The sequence below is a fragment of the Mugil cephalus genome, chromosome 13 (genome assembly GCF_022458985.1).
Source record: "Mugil cephalus isolate CIBA_MC_2020 chromosome 13, CIBA_Mcephalus_1.1, whole genome shotgun sequence".
Taxonomy (NCBI): domain Eukaryota; kingdom Metazoa; phylum Chordata; class Actinopteri; order Mugiliformes; family Mugilidae; genus Mugil; species Mugil cephalus.
Window position 1 is genome coordinate 4,355,315 of NC_061782.1, and position 14,695 is coordinate 4,370,009.

Consider the following 14,695-nt stretch of genomic DNA (forward strand, 5'->3'; position numbering starts at 1 on the left):
AGATGTGAATGATGACGAGACGTTGATTATTTAACTGATATTTATTGTTTCCCATACGAACTAATATGGATCTGGAAAAGTGGATTAGCCTCAGTTTTGGTTCATTTCAGGTAAGATACATGTAGCTAAATAAAAGATGCTAATGCTGTGAGCTTTTCTGAGAAGTAACGTTAGCCATACAATAATCTCCATGATCAACTGTCACCGTAACCATGGAGACTTCCTCTAGAAATCCCTAAATAAAGATAAAAAGTCTTTCCCGTTTTTTTTAAAGTCTGTTTATTTATATAAAGACATGAATAAAACATAAGAGACATCTGCTGCATGAAAGCGCTTTGATTACAACGATGATTTTAAAGTAAAAAAAACAAATTAAAAAAAATTAATAATAAATCAATCGTTCTTAAGCCAACTGAGTATCATCAGGTTTGCAGAGCTGAAGTGACGCTGGGCTTTAACACGTATTAACTGTACGGTAGGAACAGTACTCAAGTCAGTTTTTAGCTTTCGGCTCGGAGGAAACTCTTCTCCTCCCGGGCGCAGTGGTTAAACGTCCAAACAAAACAGTACACAAGTAATCTAATTACACACAGGATACGATTAAGGCAGATAAGAAAGTACAACGTAGAAAACGTAAAAGGTCAACGTACAGCAGCAAATCCTCACGGAGCTTCAGTCTCGACTACAAGTGGCAGCAGTTTGGTTTTAAATCAAGTGTTTTTTTCAGGCCAGTGTGAGGTCGGACGACTCTTTGTCATCGATCACACTGAAGACTCCAGCTTTCTCCTTCGTGGTTTTCTTTTGCTTACCTGGAAACATAAAAATAAACAGGAGTCGGTAAGTAGTAGTTGAAGCCTCTAAATCAGAATAAAAAGGTCAGAAAGGATCCTGTTTTTTTCAAAATACCCAAAAGTTATTAGTTTTCTTTCTTTATTTCAAATATGCAAAACAAAAGAATGAAAAAGAACCAAAAGACAGAAAAAAGAGAAGTAATATCAGTATTAATATTTCATTATTCAGTGTTTTCTTCCTCCTCTGCTAATACATTATTTACAGAAGCACATTCTGAAAAACACAATAATAACCAAGTAATATTTAAAGTGCTTTTCACACCTCGTCCCAACACTGTTCCTAATTTATTGCACATTATAAGAGCGTAATAACCTTCAGGGAGACGGGCAAGTAAGAAAACCGCCCTAATGACCATATTAACTGTAAAGTGCAACGTCTCAGCTTTCAGAAACCTGCCATTCCTGCTACTAGCGACACATTCAGGCTTTAAAAAGGCTGAAAGGTTGAACCTCATCCTAATTACGCTCACACCCGACATCATAACGTGTCTCCGGTCACACGAGGGCGACTCTGAGGGAGCTGGAAATTCACTAAAGACGTGTTAAAACTTGAGGAACAATCAACTCAGATAAGAATAAAAACCTCTCTGGGTCATAATGTGCAGCGTTTGGTGCCTCAATAGTTTTACATCTTGCTCTGAGAGTCCATGAAATTACAAAAATATACCTTGTTTTTTTTAATAGGGTGAGATTTTTAATTTGTCTTGTCCCTGTAGCTGTTAATTTCATAAATGATTTAGTTAATTAACAAATTAAAATGACTGAAAATTAACACAATATGTAGGTATTGGATTTCCAGGTATTTACAGGGGGATATTTCTTTTTATCACTCCATAAATCACAAAATACAGAAGTTTTTAGGAGTACAATGTTCTATGAATCAGGCTCTGGATGATGTATGAGAACGTCCCTCTGTAAATACCTGCAGAATGTATTTAGGGATAAATCTGGAACGTTTGGTTTGTCTAAGTGATACTGAAGTGGAGATTTCTGGCTCAGAGCAGCAAGAAAAACTCATTTTGAGAAAAGGGCCTTTAAAGTTTTACATTGAAAAATCATGTATATTTTAAAGATTTTGCAAAACCAAATCTACTCAAATCCTCCAAAACATATCATATAATCAAATCAACACACACAATATCAAAATACCAGATTCAATTTTCAATAAGTTCATTCAATGATGATCCATCTCTATTGTCTCCTTTTAAAGACAGTTTACGTCCAGATGAACTTCCCGTCTCCTCTCCTCCATCCGTCTTTTCTTGCTAATTTCAGCTGTAATTTTATTTTTAGAGAAGACTTCACAGTTTTTAGAAAAGACTTCACGGTTTTTAGAGAAGACTTCACAGTCACGTGATGCTTTTGAACGAATCACATTGTCAGCAAATCGACACCAACCAATGAGAGTTCGAGTTTAGCTTCAGATCTGCGTTGTTACTTTTTATGATTGGTTTTTAAATACAGAGACTATGACCATATTAGGACCTGACATTATTCTGTAGGAGATAAAAAGCTTCACAACGTTACCTCATACGCTGGATAGAGACGAGGTTTAGAAAGCTGAGTTTTAGCCAATTTAGGTGTAAATTAGAGGCAGAACAGAGACTAAGTTTAGTGAAATGAACTCACAAATGTGAATTTCGAACATTTTTTTTTCATAGAAGACGTGTTAATGAAGCAAAAAACTCTCAAAATTGATCAGTTTATGCTCGACCTGTCCTGCCTTAACGTCATCCCTGGAGATTTAGACCAAATAGGAAGAAGGAAGGAGGAAGGAGGACAGATGTTAGACAGGTGTGTACTCACCCAGTAAGTCACTGCGATCCAGTAAAGTCTCCAGGTCTTTGTCACTGATCACCTTCCCCCTGGAAGCTTTCACCTCTCTGAATGAGACAAACAGACCAACGTTAGTCCCACTCAACTAAACCCACTCAACTAAACTCCTTTTAAAAAACATATCTAATTCCTTACTTCTCCATGTCTCTGACTTTGAGCAGCTCCCTCAGTTCATCCAGATCGATGCAGCTCTTGCTTTGGTTCAGTTCTGCCTTCCTGCCTTTGAACTTATCTGTGGAGCAAACACACAAAAATTCAGACCTTCAATAAAATATTTCATCATCATCATCATCATCATCACCCTCTCAGTCCGGAGATCAGTGTAGATTCATCTCATTAAAAAGACGGAGCCGCTCACTCTTGGGGATCACCATCATCTCCAGCTTCCTCTTGGCGGCCGCCCGCTCCCGGATCTTCTGGTCCACGGTGTTGGCCGTGACCAGGCGGTAAACCACCACCGGTTTGGTCTGACCGATGCGGTGGCAGCGGTCCTGAGCCTGCAGGTCGGCCTGGGGGTTCTGAGAGAACAAGAAGCAGGAGACACTTAAAAACTGTCCCCGTTCTTTTAGAAACACAGGTGTGTGATTGTTTATTAATTTAATCTGCACCCACCCAGTCGCTGTCGAAGATGATGACGGTGTCGGCAGCCGTCAGGTTGATCCCCAGACCTCCGGCCCTGGTGCTCAGCAGGAAGATGAAGACCTCGGGATCTTTGGAAAACCTCGTCATCTGGAGGAGAAAGTAAAAGAAACGCGCTGAAAACAGCCTCATAAGAGTCTCAGGCTGTTGCACCATGTCGGTAAATTTCCCAGTGTGAAGATTTTCAGTACAGTTTCGCGGTTTCGCGGATGTTTTTAGTACAGTTTTTAAATGTTTTTTTTGTTTGTTTGTTTGTTTTTTAACGGTGCATTTTACAGTGCATTGTGTTCTATCAAAATGCAGATTAATACACCAATGCACAAGGCTCGTGTGTACATTTTAAAGTTTAAAAGGTGATAGTACGCCTGAGCAGTAGACCTTTAAAATAGTGTGTATTTTGCTTTTTTATTTAGTTTTTTTTCAGACTTACATTGCGAAAAATTCGTATTTCGGAAAGAAAAGTAATAGGATACCGATCCCGATCGATCGATCGCACGTTTTGATATATAACTCGTCAGTTAAGGGACGGAAAAAAGGGAGGAAGATGAAAAATAAAAATAATAATAAGAAACACGTGGGATAACAATAGAAAAAATAAATAAAGCTGACTATTTCACAGATTTCGCCTATCGCAGGTTCTTTTTAGAACGTAACCCCCGCGTTAAACGTATATTATGACATATTATGTATATTATGACTCCATGTGAGATTAAATCAGGGTTTATCAGGTTTGAACAAGTGAAATTTAAGACTTTTTAAGACAATTAAAGGTTTAATTTAAGAGATTTAAGGAAAATCAGAGACTCAGAATTACTTAAAATAACAAAATATATTCTCATTCAACTATCAGCTCAGGACGTCTCTGGGGTTCTCCACTAACGAAGAACAGGAACTTAACAAACCTACAATGCAAAATATGCTCGTATTTATAATTCTGACTTTTTAAGAAATGCCTGGGACATCAGAACCTACGTTTTCGTCTCTGTCTGCGTAGGACATGCTGCCGTCCAGCCGGCTGTACTGGAAGCCCCTCAGGTAGCAGTAATCCATCAGAATATCCAAGATGGACGTCATTTGACTGAAGATAAGAACCTGGACAACAACAAGCAATCAGTACAAATCTGTTTTCAGCCACAACATTATGACCACTGACAGGAGACGTGAATAACATTTAAACCATCGTGTTTCAATTCATATGTTCTGCTGGGAAACGTTTGCACCTGGGATTCATTCATACTGTTGTTGCTTAGACATGTAGCACCCACCGAGACTAGACCAGACCCCCCACCCCATAGCAATGACATTCCTTGATGGCAGCAGGATGCACCAACTAGAATATGTTAAATAACTTCAAGTTGTGCAGGTGGTGACGGACTGAAACATGTTTCATTCCTCTGGAGGCTCCTACTTTTACAAACCTGCGCAAACCTGCGCATCTGATGATTCATTCATTCATGTACCAGCAGACTCAGGTCTGTTCATGCGTTCAGTTTATGGGCCCCTCTACTCTACGCCTCAGGTAAAAGGAGTCAGTATATTCTGGTGTTTTTTTTTACCTTATGTCCTCTTTCTTTCAGAGCCGGCAGCAGCCTGTCCAGAATGAGGAACTTGCCAGAGCTCTGCACCAGCTGCTCATCAACCTGAAAGGAGGACAGGGTGAGGAGAAGAAGCACTGGAGCATGTTAGCGTCTAATAATAATAATAACATTTGCACCGAGATGAGTGCACTCAGGTGACTTAGCAGTACCTTGAACTCCTGTGTAGCCGGGTCGAGGGGGTACTCCACCAGGTACGGGTGGTTACAACATCTCTTTAGCAACATGAAAATATTCTGCAGCTTCAGGTTTATCTGAGCGTCCAGCGGACTCTGGACATCCAGGACAGGACGGGAGCTGGAGGAGATGGGACGAAGTGTGAGCGTTCTGATCCAATCAGGGAGATATATACATATATGCGTAAGTAAAGGAGTTACATCAGTACTTACTCCTGATCCATCTCCTTGCGGACACTCTCCAGATATTTCTCCAGGTCGTGCGGCGTGTCTTTGTCCGTTTCTTTGTAGTCCACCACACTCCTAGTGCGACGCTTCGGTCTGCCGCTGGAGGTCAACGCCACGGGACCTTCAGTCTGAATAAACCAGTAAAGAACGGACCGTTTTCACCAGTTAACAAAAAGAAACCAGAGGATGAGCGACGTCATTCCTCCTGCTAAGTTGTGGACAGTGTGGAGAAGCTCAGCCAATAAGTGTTTGATTTGTACGACATCTTCAAAGAATAAGAAGCTACAAAAACATGGAGGCACCAATATATCAATTAACATAAACTAGTACATAACACACTTTAGAGAGACTGAAAAGACAGATTTTAAGTATCATGTGGACGTGATATCAACATGGAAACCTCCTAGAAGACAGGTGAGGAGTCCAGCTACCGTGACATGTCTGTCCTACGTTAATACAACTAAAGTCCCACTGAAACGCACCTGAAAAGACATGCTAAAGCTAACGCTAGCAGAGGAACGGTCCAAATCCTCTGGACATCTAACAACACACTGTGAAGTGCTATTAAATGCTACTGATGGTGCTGAGGTACAGCCTGTTTTTATACAGTCTATACATATCTGCAGCTCACAGTTTGTAGCACATGAACCGTCTGTTTGTATTCACATTATAAACATCTAAAACAAAGATAAGGCTCAATACTTAAAAATATTAGAATGTCAATAAATAATTAACTATTAATCATAACCAGTGTAGCGGACACTGACTTTATTATATAATAATTATATTATCTTCTGGATCTAATTCATAGGAAGTTTTCATTTTGATGCACTGAAGGGAGAAACTGCCGTGGGAACCAATTTTAAACAAACTACAGTAATTACAGTAAGAGGTGAACACCAAACCTCCAAAACTAGACATTTAAGACACAGCTGCATGTGTGTGTCCCACTATTAGCTGGCATGTGGTACCTTTTCCTGTCCCAGCACCTTTGCGATGGTCTTGTTGACCACAGCGCTGTAGAGGGCTTCCTGTTTGGCCGTGAGAGGAGCGTAGACGATGATCTCCTTTTTGGGAGGAACCTCGAGTGTCACGTCTGACTTCAGCCTCCTCAGCAGGAAGGGAGTGAGGATCTGAAACAACAGAGGAAGAAGAAACTTTGAGGATGGGCAGAATTTAATGGGATTCATGTCATCGATGTGGACTGAAACAATGAAACTTGAGGAAGCTGCAAAAACTGAAGTATCTAAAGTATCTAAAGCTCTGTTTGCACACAATTAGTTTTAAATATTAAATATATTAAACCTGCTACTTTGCAAATTATAATGGATAAACACAGTTATTTATACATATTTTACCAGCTCTTAATGTTGCTATAACTTGTCGATTTTGCTGTTATGTTGATGTCTGTGTATAGCACTGAAATTTCCGGGGAAGATGAGCAGTAAACAGGCGAATGGGTCAAAGATATCACAACTTTGCATCCTAACATCTGTCCAAACTTTGATTTTACAGCACATCTTTCATAATTATTAAGTGACAAGAGGCAGAAAAAAGCTGTGAATGAAACAAAAGTCTTGAAAATGTAAAAATTAAATTACAGAAATGTCAATTTGCACTGGTCTATTAAAGGGTCCAACCTCTATATTAGTACAAATCACCTGAGGTCCCCAGATAAAACTAGTCCCGTGCAAACAGGGCTTAACTCTCCCTTATAATTAACATAAATAATAATGATCTGACGCTGCTGAGGACCGACCTGGTGCAACATGCTCAGGATGTTCTGCTCCCGTTCATCCACCTCTTTGGACTCACTCAGGGTGTTGATGTCGAACCACGACTCAAAGCTGCAGGAGACAAGAGGTCAGATCAGAACAAAGGTTTTTTTACACGTTTGAGATGATGTCTAGAGTCTCGAACGTCAAACTTTAAGTCACAGCCTCTAACTGACCCTAAATAAAGTCCCTAAAAACTTCAAACTCACCTCTTGAGGTCATCGAAGACCTCTGGCAGGAGGAAGTTGAGGAGGGACCAGAGCTCTGCCAGGTTGTTCTGCAGAGGCGTTCCCGTCAGCAGCAGCTTGTTGTCGGTGGGCAGAGACTTCAGCTCCCGCACCAGACGACAGTTCAGGTTCTTGATCCTGTGGCCCTCGTCCACTATCAGGTACTTCCACTGGTGGTGCTGTGGGGGGCAGAAAATAAGACGTAGAACGATGTGAACGAGAGAGAGAACTACATTTTGTCTTCTTGCATTTAAGGAAAAGTCGACAACGTGTATAGTAAAGGATAAACTGGAGTCCTACCTGCAGGAATTTTCTGTCTCTCATGGCGATCTCGAAGGACGTGACGACGACGGGACACATGTTGAGGGGCCCCTGAGGCCTTCGGATCTGCTTCAGCAGCTTGGTCCTCTCTGCATGATGGCCGTGGTAAAGCAGCACAGACACCTGAGAGAAAACACACATATACGAGGTTTTTTCCTTTGTTTTTATGGCTCAGTTATAGATTATTTAAATGTAAAACTTAAAGCTCGACTCCCAGAGACTAGAAGTCAGACTGATTCGCCCTCTTACCTCGGGGGTGAAGCGGTTGAATTCACTGATCCAGTTGGGCAGCGTGGAGAGAGGGGCCACCACCAGGAAGGGGCCCGTTACCTTCTTCTGTATCATCATGGCGATGTGGGCGATGCACTGGATGGTCTTCCCCAGTCCCATCTCGTCAGCCAGGATGCCGTTGATGCCGTTCTCCCACAGCATCTGGCAGAATAGAAGGAAACAACACATGGGTTGTTGATTCACAAAATCTCCTGAGGTCATTTTTCCAACTAGTGTTTCTGTTTCTGTGTTGAACTCACCCTTAACCACTCGATGCCCTCGATCTGGTACCACCTCATGACGCCGCCGGTGAAAAGCAGCGGCTGCTGCGCGGGGACCGGCTTCCCGTTCACCTTCCTGTCGGGATGCAGGAGGTGCTTGGCGTTGTCTCGCACCGTCTCCGACAGCCGGTTCTTGATGTCCTGGTTGGAATCGCTCATCTTCTCGATGTCCTCGGCCTCCAGCTTCTTGTTGGCTCCGTGCTAACGTCGCAACACAACAACAGCAACGTCTGGTCACTGGGTTTTATCACGCATTTTATAACAATAATATAAGACGAGTGTCAAATAAACTCTAAATAAAACAGAATTTACAATTTTCTGTCTGAGTGACTTCGTTTTCCAGAGAAAAGTTGTTCCATAGAGCAAACATGTTTAGTCACGTTCTGACTCTACAGGGACGTGGTTTTGATTTATGGCAGATCTAAAATAAATAAAAGACCAGATTTGGCAACAAAATGCTGCTATTGCTGCAATTTGCCTCCGTCTTGAATTATTAAGTGAATCTCAGTGATTTCTGTGGATGAACGTGGACGTGGGGACAATATGAAGTGGCTTTAATTAATTTAATTAATTCAAATCCAAACTGCAGTGAGGAACAAAAAGTAATTGGACTTAAAAGCTGCTGCTATTTCTTTGTGAATTAAACACATGAATGTTCAGAGGTGATACCATGTGGGGATTGAACACACAAACACACACACGACAACGAGTTAAATTAACAAAAACCACAGGAATCACTTTATCTCCAGCCATGATTGTAGTTCTATTGGAATGAGAATACATTTATACAAACGATTTCACTCCCGACCTGCTGAATTATTAAAATATTAAATTAATTAACAGTAAAAATAAAATAAAAAAAAGAACCGTTACCGTTTCCTCCACTTTTGCTTTCTTAGCTTGCGACATGATTTCCTGGAAGACAGAACCCAACGTGAGAAAATAAATAAATGACAAAACAAATGAAATACAAAAAGAGAAACGACACTCACCTCTTTTGACATGACGTCTGCTATTTTATAGTCTTCATCCCTCCTCCTCTTCTTTTTATCTGGAAATAAACACAAACCTGTTCATGAGTGGATGTGCAGGGTTTGATCTCATCTTCTAATAATTTAATAGGAAAAGATCTGCTCACCTTTCTCAGTCTCTGCACTAGTGGTGGGTTTTATCTAAAAAAAAATAAATAAATAAAGATGAAATGTGTGAATAATGTAGAAAGAGTATTTTAATGCTAAGCTAAAATGTTTCTCAGTAAAAAAAAACAACCCTCACCTTCTTGGTTTTCTTTTCAAACTTCTCCTTCTTGAGTTTCTCCTGAAATCATTTAAGGTGAAGCAGATCGTCAGGTGATGGTGACGCTACTGGATCAGGAGGTTTGTAGAGTTTCACACCGAACACACACACAAACAGACACACACACTCTTTCTGTACCTCGTTTTGTTGCTGCTCCATTTTCATCAGCAGGAATTTAGCGTAGATGTTGCTCTTCTGGAGCAGATGCTGCAGCCTCTTGAAGCGCATGTCGTGTGACTCCCTGTCCAGCGACTTCCGGGCCTTGAAAACAATCGCATGTTAATGACAAATCCCGACATCAGACCAGACATTTGACCCCATGTCCACACACACCTTATCCATCATCTCCTTCTCCTTCCTCTCCCCTTCCTCCATCAGCTGCTTCTCTTCTTCCTCCATCTCCTTCGTGATGATCGCTTCGGGCGTCACGCTCTCAGATTTCACGGTCACGTCTTTAAAGGAACAACAGTGACGGTCACAATGAGTGTGTGTGTGTCCACAGACAAGTTAGACAACTGATGTGACAAAATATTAGGCACACCAGTGAAAATGAATGCAGTGCTGCACTTCACGACTGTTTTAATGTCCATCTGATGTTAAAGCAGCATCAGAAAGGTGGTTTTTCAACTGGATGATCATTTTGGAGGATGGATGTATATATATATATCTTTTAATACTCAGTATAGGAGATGCACGTCCATTTCTGATCTTAAATAATTAAAGTTTTGGATTCATAAAGGTTTTTCTCATCTTCCTTGTATTTGTCATAGATCACATGTGAACCGTGTGACTGGGTCAAGTCCAATGAATAGAGACGTCAAAGTTAATGTGGAGTGTGGAGAGGGAAGCTCGTCCCTCGTGTTCTCTACTCCAGAAATGTTCTGGTCCTCCAACGCTGCCATAAACTCCCTAACCCTCTCTGAACCCTCTCCAAGATTAACCTGAGTGGACCTGGCGCTTTATATTTTTTTGTCTTCAATTTTGGTACCACCTTGTAAAACATTCACGTCTCATAATTTACAAATTTTCTGCCCGACTTCATTTCCTGGAGTTAAGTTCTTCCACACAGCAGGCGTGTTTAGTCACGTGATTTTGGCAGCTTTGACGCTAGCCGACTTATAAATAAAATAAATAATCAGAAAAGATCAACTCGGCTTAAGCCTGATATCAATCTGATCCTCAAAATAATAAAAACATGCATCATTACAGCACTATAGAGGGTATGTACGCGACGTCACAGCCACTGAGTGGCACAAAAAGTGGCAGCTGATCATAGAGATTAGCAGCATTAGTTTCAATCATAGCGTCTAAACGGTAAAATTAATTTAAAAAAAAAAAGGTGAAGAGCTTTTGTGCGATTGACTGAATTTGAAAAGCAGTCGGAGATTTATTTTTTACAGATATTTTACTGCCAAAGAACAGAGAAGTAAATGTATCGCTGCAATTAGAAGAAACAACTGGAATCCAGACACTGAAGCCTGGTGTTGTGGTTCACATTTAGTGTCAAGTGATATTTTCACTAGTGCTGTATCTGATAGACTATCAAGTGTAAGGTCGCGTTGTGTAATATAAGACAGAGATTCTTTCTACTCACCATTGGCAGCGCTGGTCTCCATCGTTGTACCCAGCGGCTGCTCAGACTCATCAGGTTTGGGGCAGTGAGGAGACACACTCCGAGTTTCTCCCTTCGTACTGTCAGCATGAGAAAGGAGACAAAATGAAAGGGGTGAATTTTTCATGAAGGCACAACAACTGTACAGCACGAATAAGACCCTTATAACCTGAGGGGAGTTTCATTCTACAATAACAAAACTATTTAACGTGTTGTCTTTAGGCACAATGAAATACAAAGACTGTATGAAAACAACCACATATAAATAATGTCTCAAAATTAAAATGTCAAAACCCTTTGTTCTATTTTATAAAACTAAGAACATACTAAAGCAAAAGTCATTATTCACACTTTTATTGCTCTGTTACTTCCACACATGACGACAAACGTACTTGTTCTTAATTAAAACACCCATATATTTTATGATTTAGTTGAATTTAAAATGGAGCAGATAATGTACAAAGTACATGATAATTTACTTTGCAATGTTTTGTTTTGAGCTTCGTCCTACACCTTGTTAAAATTCATTTGTTTGAGTGAAGCGGGTTAAATGTTAATCAAATAAACTGAACTGAACTAATGAACATGTTAAAATATTCCAACTATTTCTATCAATTATCTATTTTTTACCTATTTTGAGGAAACTGAAGCTGAAACCTGCTGATAGGAAAAAATGGGATTATCGGTTTAATAATTAATTACCCACGTATGGCATCTTTGTGAACGATTAATAGATTTTACATTCATTCTTAAAACATTTTTTTTTGTGAAATAAAAAGTGTGCACATACTCACTTACTGTTCATTACATAATATCAACACTTTTCTTTTGATCATGTGCGCAAACCTTTAACTTTGGCATCATTCCCAGACTGATATACAGATAAAGACAGATAATCTCATTCATGAGCTAAACACAAAACCCAGTTGTGATTTTTTTTGTGTGTGTGTGTGTGTTGCAATATCAGGTTACATGGTGCAGAATCCTTTGGAAAAGTCCTACACACACATCAATCATTGAAAAAAAAAGAAAAAGGCACCATACCCAGAGTTACAGTTTGGCATAAAACACAGTTTTTAACTAATATTTCAATTAAAGTACAATGCAAAATCTCTGTTAAGATTTTTTCGGTGTCTACTTATATGTTTCAATCTTTACTTTTAACACTGAATTTTTCCAGCCCTGGTAGGATTAAATGGGATTTACCAGTTTTAAATGCTCCTTACATTTCCTCACTCTCTAATAAACAAACAAAATAAACAAAACAAACAAACAAAGTTACCGGAAATTACTTTTTCCACATTTACCTACAACGCCTGTTTGTATTTAAATGCACGTTTTAGGCAACTTACCTGCTCATTATTTCCAACGACGGTCGGCGAAGAGATAAATGAGGCTACTTAAAAGGTATTTTTAAAAAAAGGTACTTTTTAAAATGTTTGTTCTTTTTCTCCACAAAGAGAAAAAAAATGCGTTGCACAAGCACGTTATTTAAGCTAACGTCCTGGAAAGTGGTTGCTAGGATACTCCCTGAGTGTACAGGTACGCGGATGTACAATATAGCTTATTGCCAAAATAAAAACAAAAAAAAACAGAATATATACATATAAGAAAAGAAAACCCTATCAAAAACTCTGTGCAACTATGTAAAAGTGACTGTATGCCTTGCACAGACCCTCCTCGTTTCTGCACCGAAGAGAGTATGAGCGTGTCAAAAGGCGCAGCTAGCTTTAAAATGGAAATACACTTCCGGTCTACACGTGTTTCCAAATAAAACTGCACGGGCAAACGTTACATTGAAAGACCAAGCGCCAGAAGCCGCTTATCTTTTATTTTGAAAGGGGGGAAAGGCACAAAGTCCGCCATCTTGTACGTACGCCCTGACGACTTGACGCAGCTATGAGTTTTATGAGAGGGCGGTGCTAGTGAGTTTCGCGCCAGTCAGGAAGAAACCACCACACATGGGGAGGAGTGCGATGGTTGGAACATAGATATTGTGATATTTTAGAGATTAATCGGCGCGATCATAAAGTAAAAACACATTATATAACCTTTCTACAATTAATTAACTAGATATTTACCTAACAAAGGCAATTTTATGCAAGGATTGAGATACTTTACAGCGCAGTCAACCCCTCCAGGTGGAAATATGTACCAGGCCTAATCTGAATTTTTCTGAACTTTCCCGCGAGTAAAGCGTGCCGGAAAAGCTGTACCTATAGGGTCGACGAGTTCATGTTCTCTGCCATGTGCAGGCTATTAAAACACGTCTGGAGTTTCCTGAGATTAAAGACACTCTGTTTGTTTCTTTGTTTGTTTGATTGATTTTTAACCATTATTCTTTTAAATGCATCATATGCTGTGCAATCTGATGCATTTGCAGTGATTCTGTCAGCTCCTGCAATCATTAAGACAGCTACAGAAACAGGTAAACGAGATGTGAATTACTCAAGAATGGGCAGACAGGTATAAATACCTGTGCATTCAGGTTTCATGGGAAATAAGGTTGCAGAGGCAGCTTTTGTACTTTTGTACTTTCTCTCTGTAGGTGCAGATAAAAGATCAGTCATGTAGCCGAGGTCATGAAGAGCGTTAAAGATATCAGTAAGACCTTAAAAATCAGTTGCAAAATACACTGAGTGCCACTGGAGATCCAAAGTCTTCCTTTGTTCCTCCTCTCCTTGCTTCCTTCTCCACTTAACTCCTTCCTTTCTTCTGTCTTTTCTTCCTTCCTCCCTACATCCTTCTCTGTAAACGGTCCTTCTACTTTCTTCCTTCCTTACAGTTTTATATTCTATATTCTTTTCTATTCTATTTTTAATGTCCTTATATCTTACTGTTTTTATATTTTATCAATTTTATATTTAATTATTCTAATTTATTTGTTTATTTTTTGATCTTTTATAGTTAAAGAAGGACGTCTTTCCATATCGTGCACTTCCTTAATCAGGCCCGTCCAGGTATCTGCTGTAGGTGGATCAGATTTCAACCAGTTTCGTTAGACACCGTATCTTATTCATCCAGCTCTTTCGTTCGTGTTCCCATCTGCCATTGTCTCTCATTTTCTGCAGATTCTGTAATTGCATGGAGGTGAATTATTTTTCAGCTTCCTTCTGCTGCAGTTCCAGCCGGTTGCCTGCAGACGTAGATAAAGTTCCCACTGACAACAATGGCAGTTTTCTTTTTTCTTTTCATACAGTTTTCGTACTTTGTCCTTTTTCCTCACGTCATCCCACTTCTTTACTTTCACCAGCAGCTCCTTTTGTTCCTTCTCAGGGTTTGTTGTCCAGTTTTCTTTCCTTCTGTCTGACACAGCAGCTGCAACATATTGAGCCTCATGCATGGATGTTTTCTTTCTTTATATCTTACTTTTTATTTTTCCTGCATTGAGAGAGAAATAAGACGACACGGCATGAAAAATAGCAACTATATCTGTCCTCACCCGCCCAAGTGTGTTGATGGATTATGTTTTTTCACCTTAAACTGGAAAACTCCCCCAAAGAAACCTGAGAGCAGCAGAAAACCACAAACTGACAAATCACAGCACTTAGCTGACAGGTAACGTTAAACTTGTGAAAACAAGAAGTG

The 14,695-nt window shown here is 39.9% G+C and overlaps 1 protein-coding gene across 1 annotated transcript; it reads right to left on the reverse strand.

Moving 5' to 3' along the window:
- Nucleotides 1-260: 260 nt before the first annotated feature.
- hells (helicase, lymphoid specific) lies at nt 261-12,828 on the reverse strand. Its single transcript, XM_047602566.1, has 23 exons — nt 12,460-12,828; nt 11,090-11,187; nt 9,829-9,947; nt 9,634-9,756; nt 9,475-9,516; nt 9,338-9,371; nt 9,192-9,250; nt 9,073-9,114; nt 8,179-8,400; nt 7,898-8,080; nt 7,628-7,771; nt 7,310-7,506; nt 7,085-7,172; nt 6,297-6,458; nt 5,311-5,453; nt 5,074-5,218; nt 4,883-4,966; nt 4,299-4,418; nt 3,300-3,416; nt 3,046-3,205; nt 2,823-2,919; nt 2,658-2,734; nt 261-809 (listed from the first exon to the last, which is right to left on the reverse strand). The coding sequence occupies exons 1-23, from the start codon at nt 12,465-12,467 to the stop codon at nt 724-726; spliced, it is 2,550 nt and encodes an 849-aa protein (XP_047458522.1). The 5' UTR covers nt 12,468-12,828; the 3' UTR covers nt 261-723.
- Between the last annotated feature and the right edge of the window lie 1,867 nt (nt 12,829-14,695).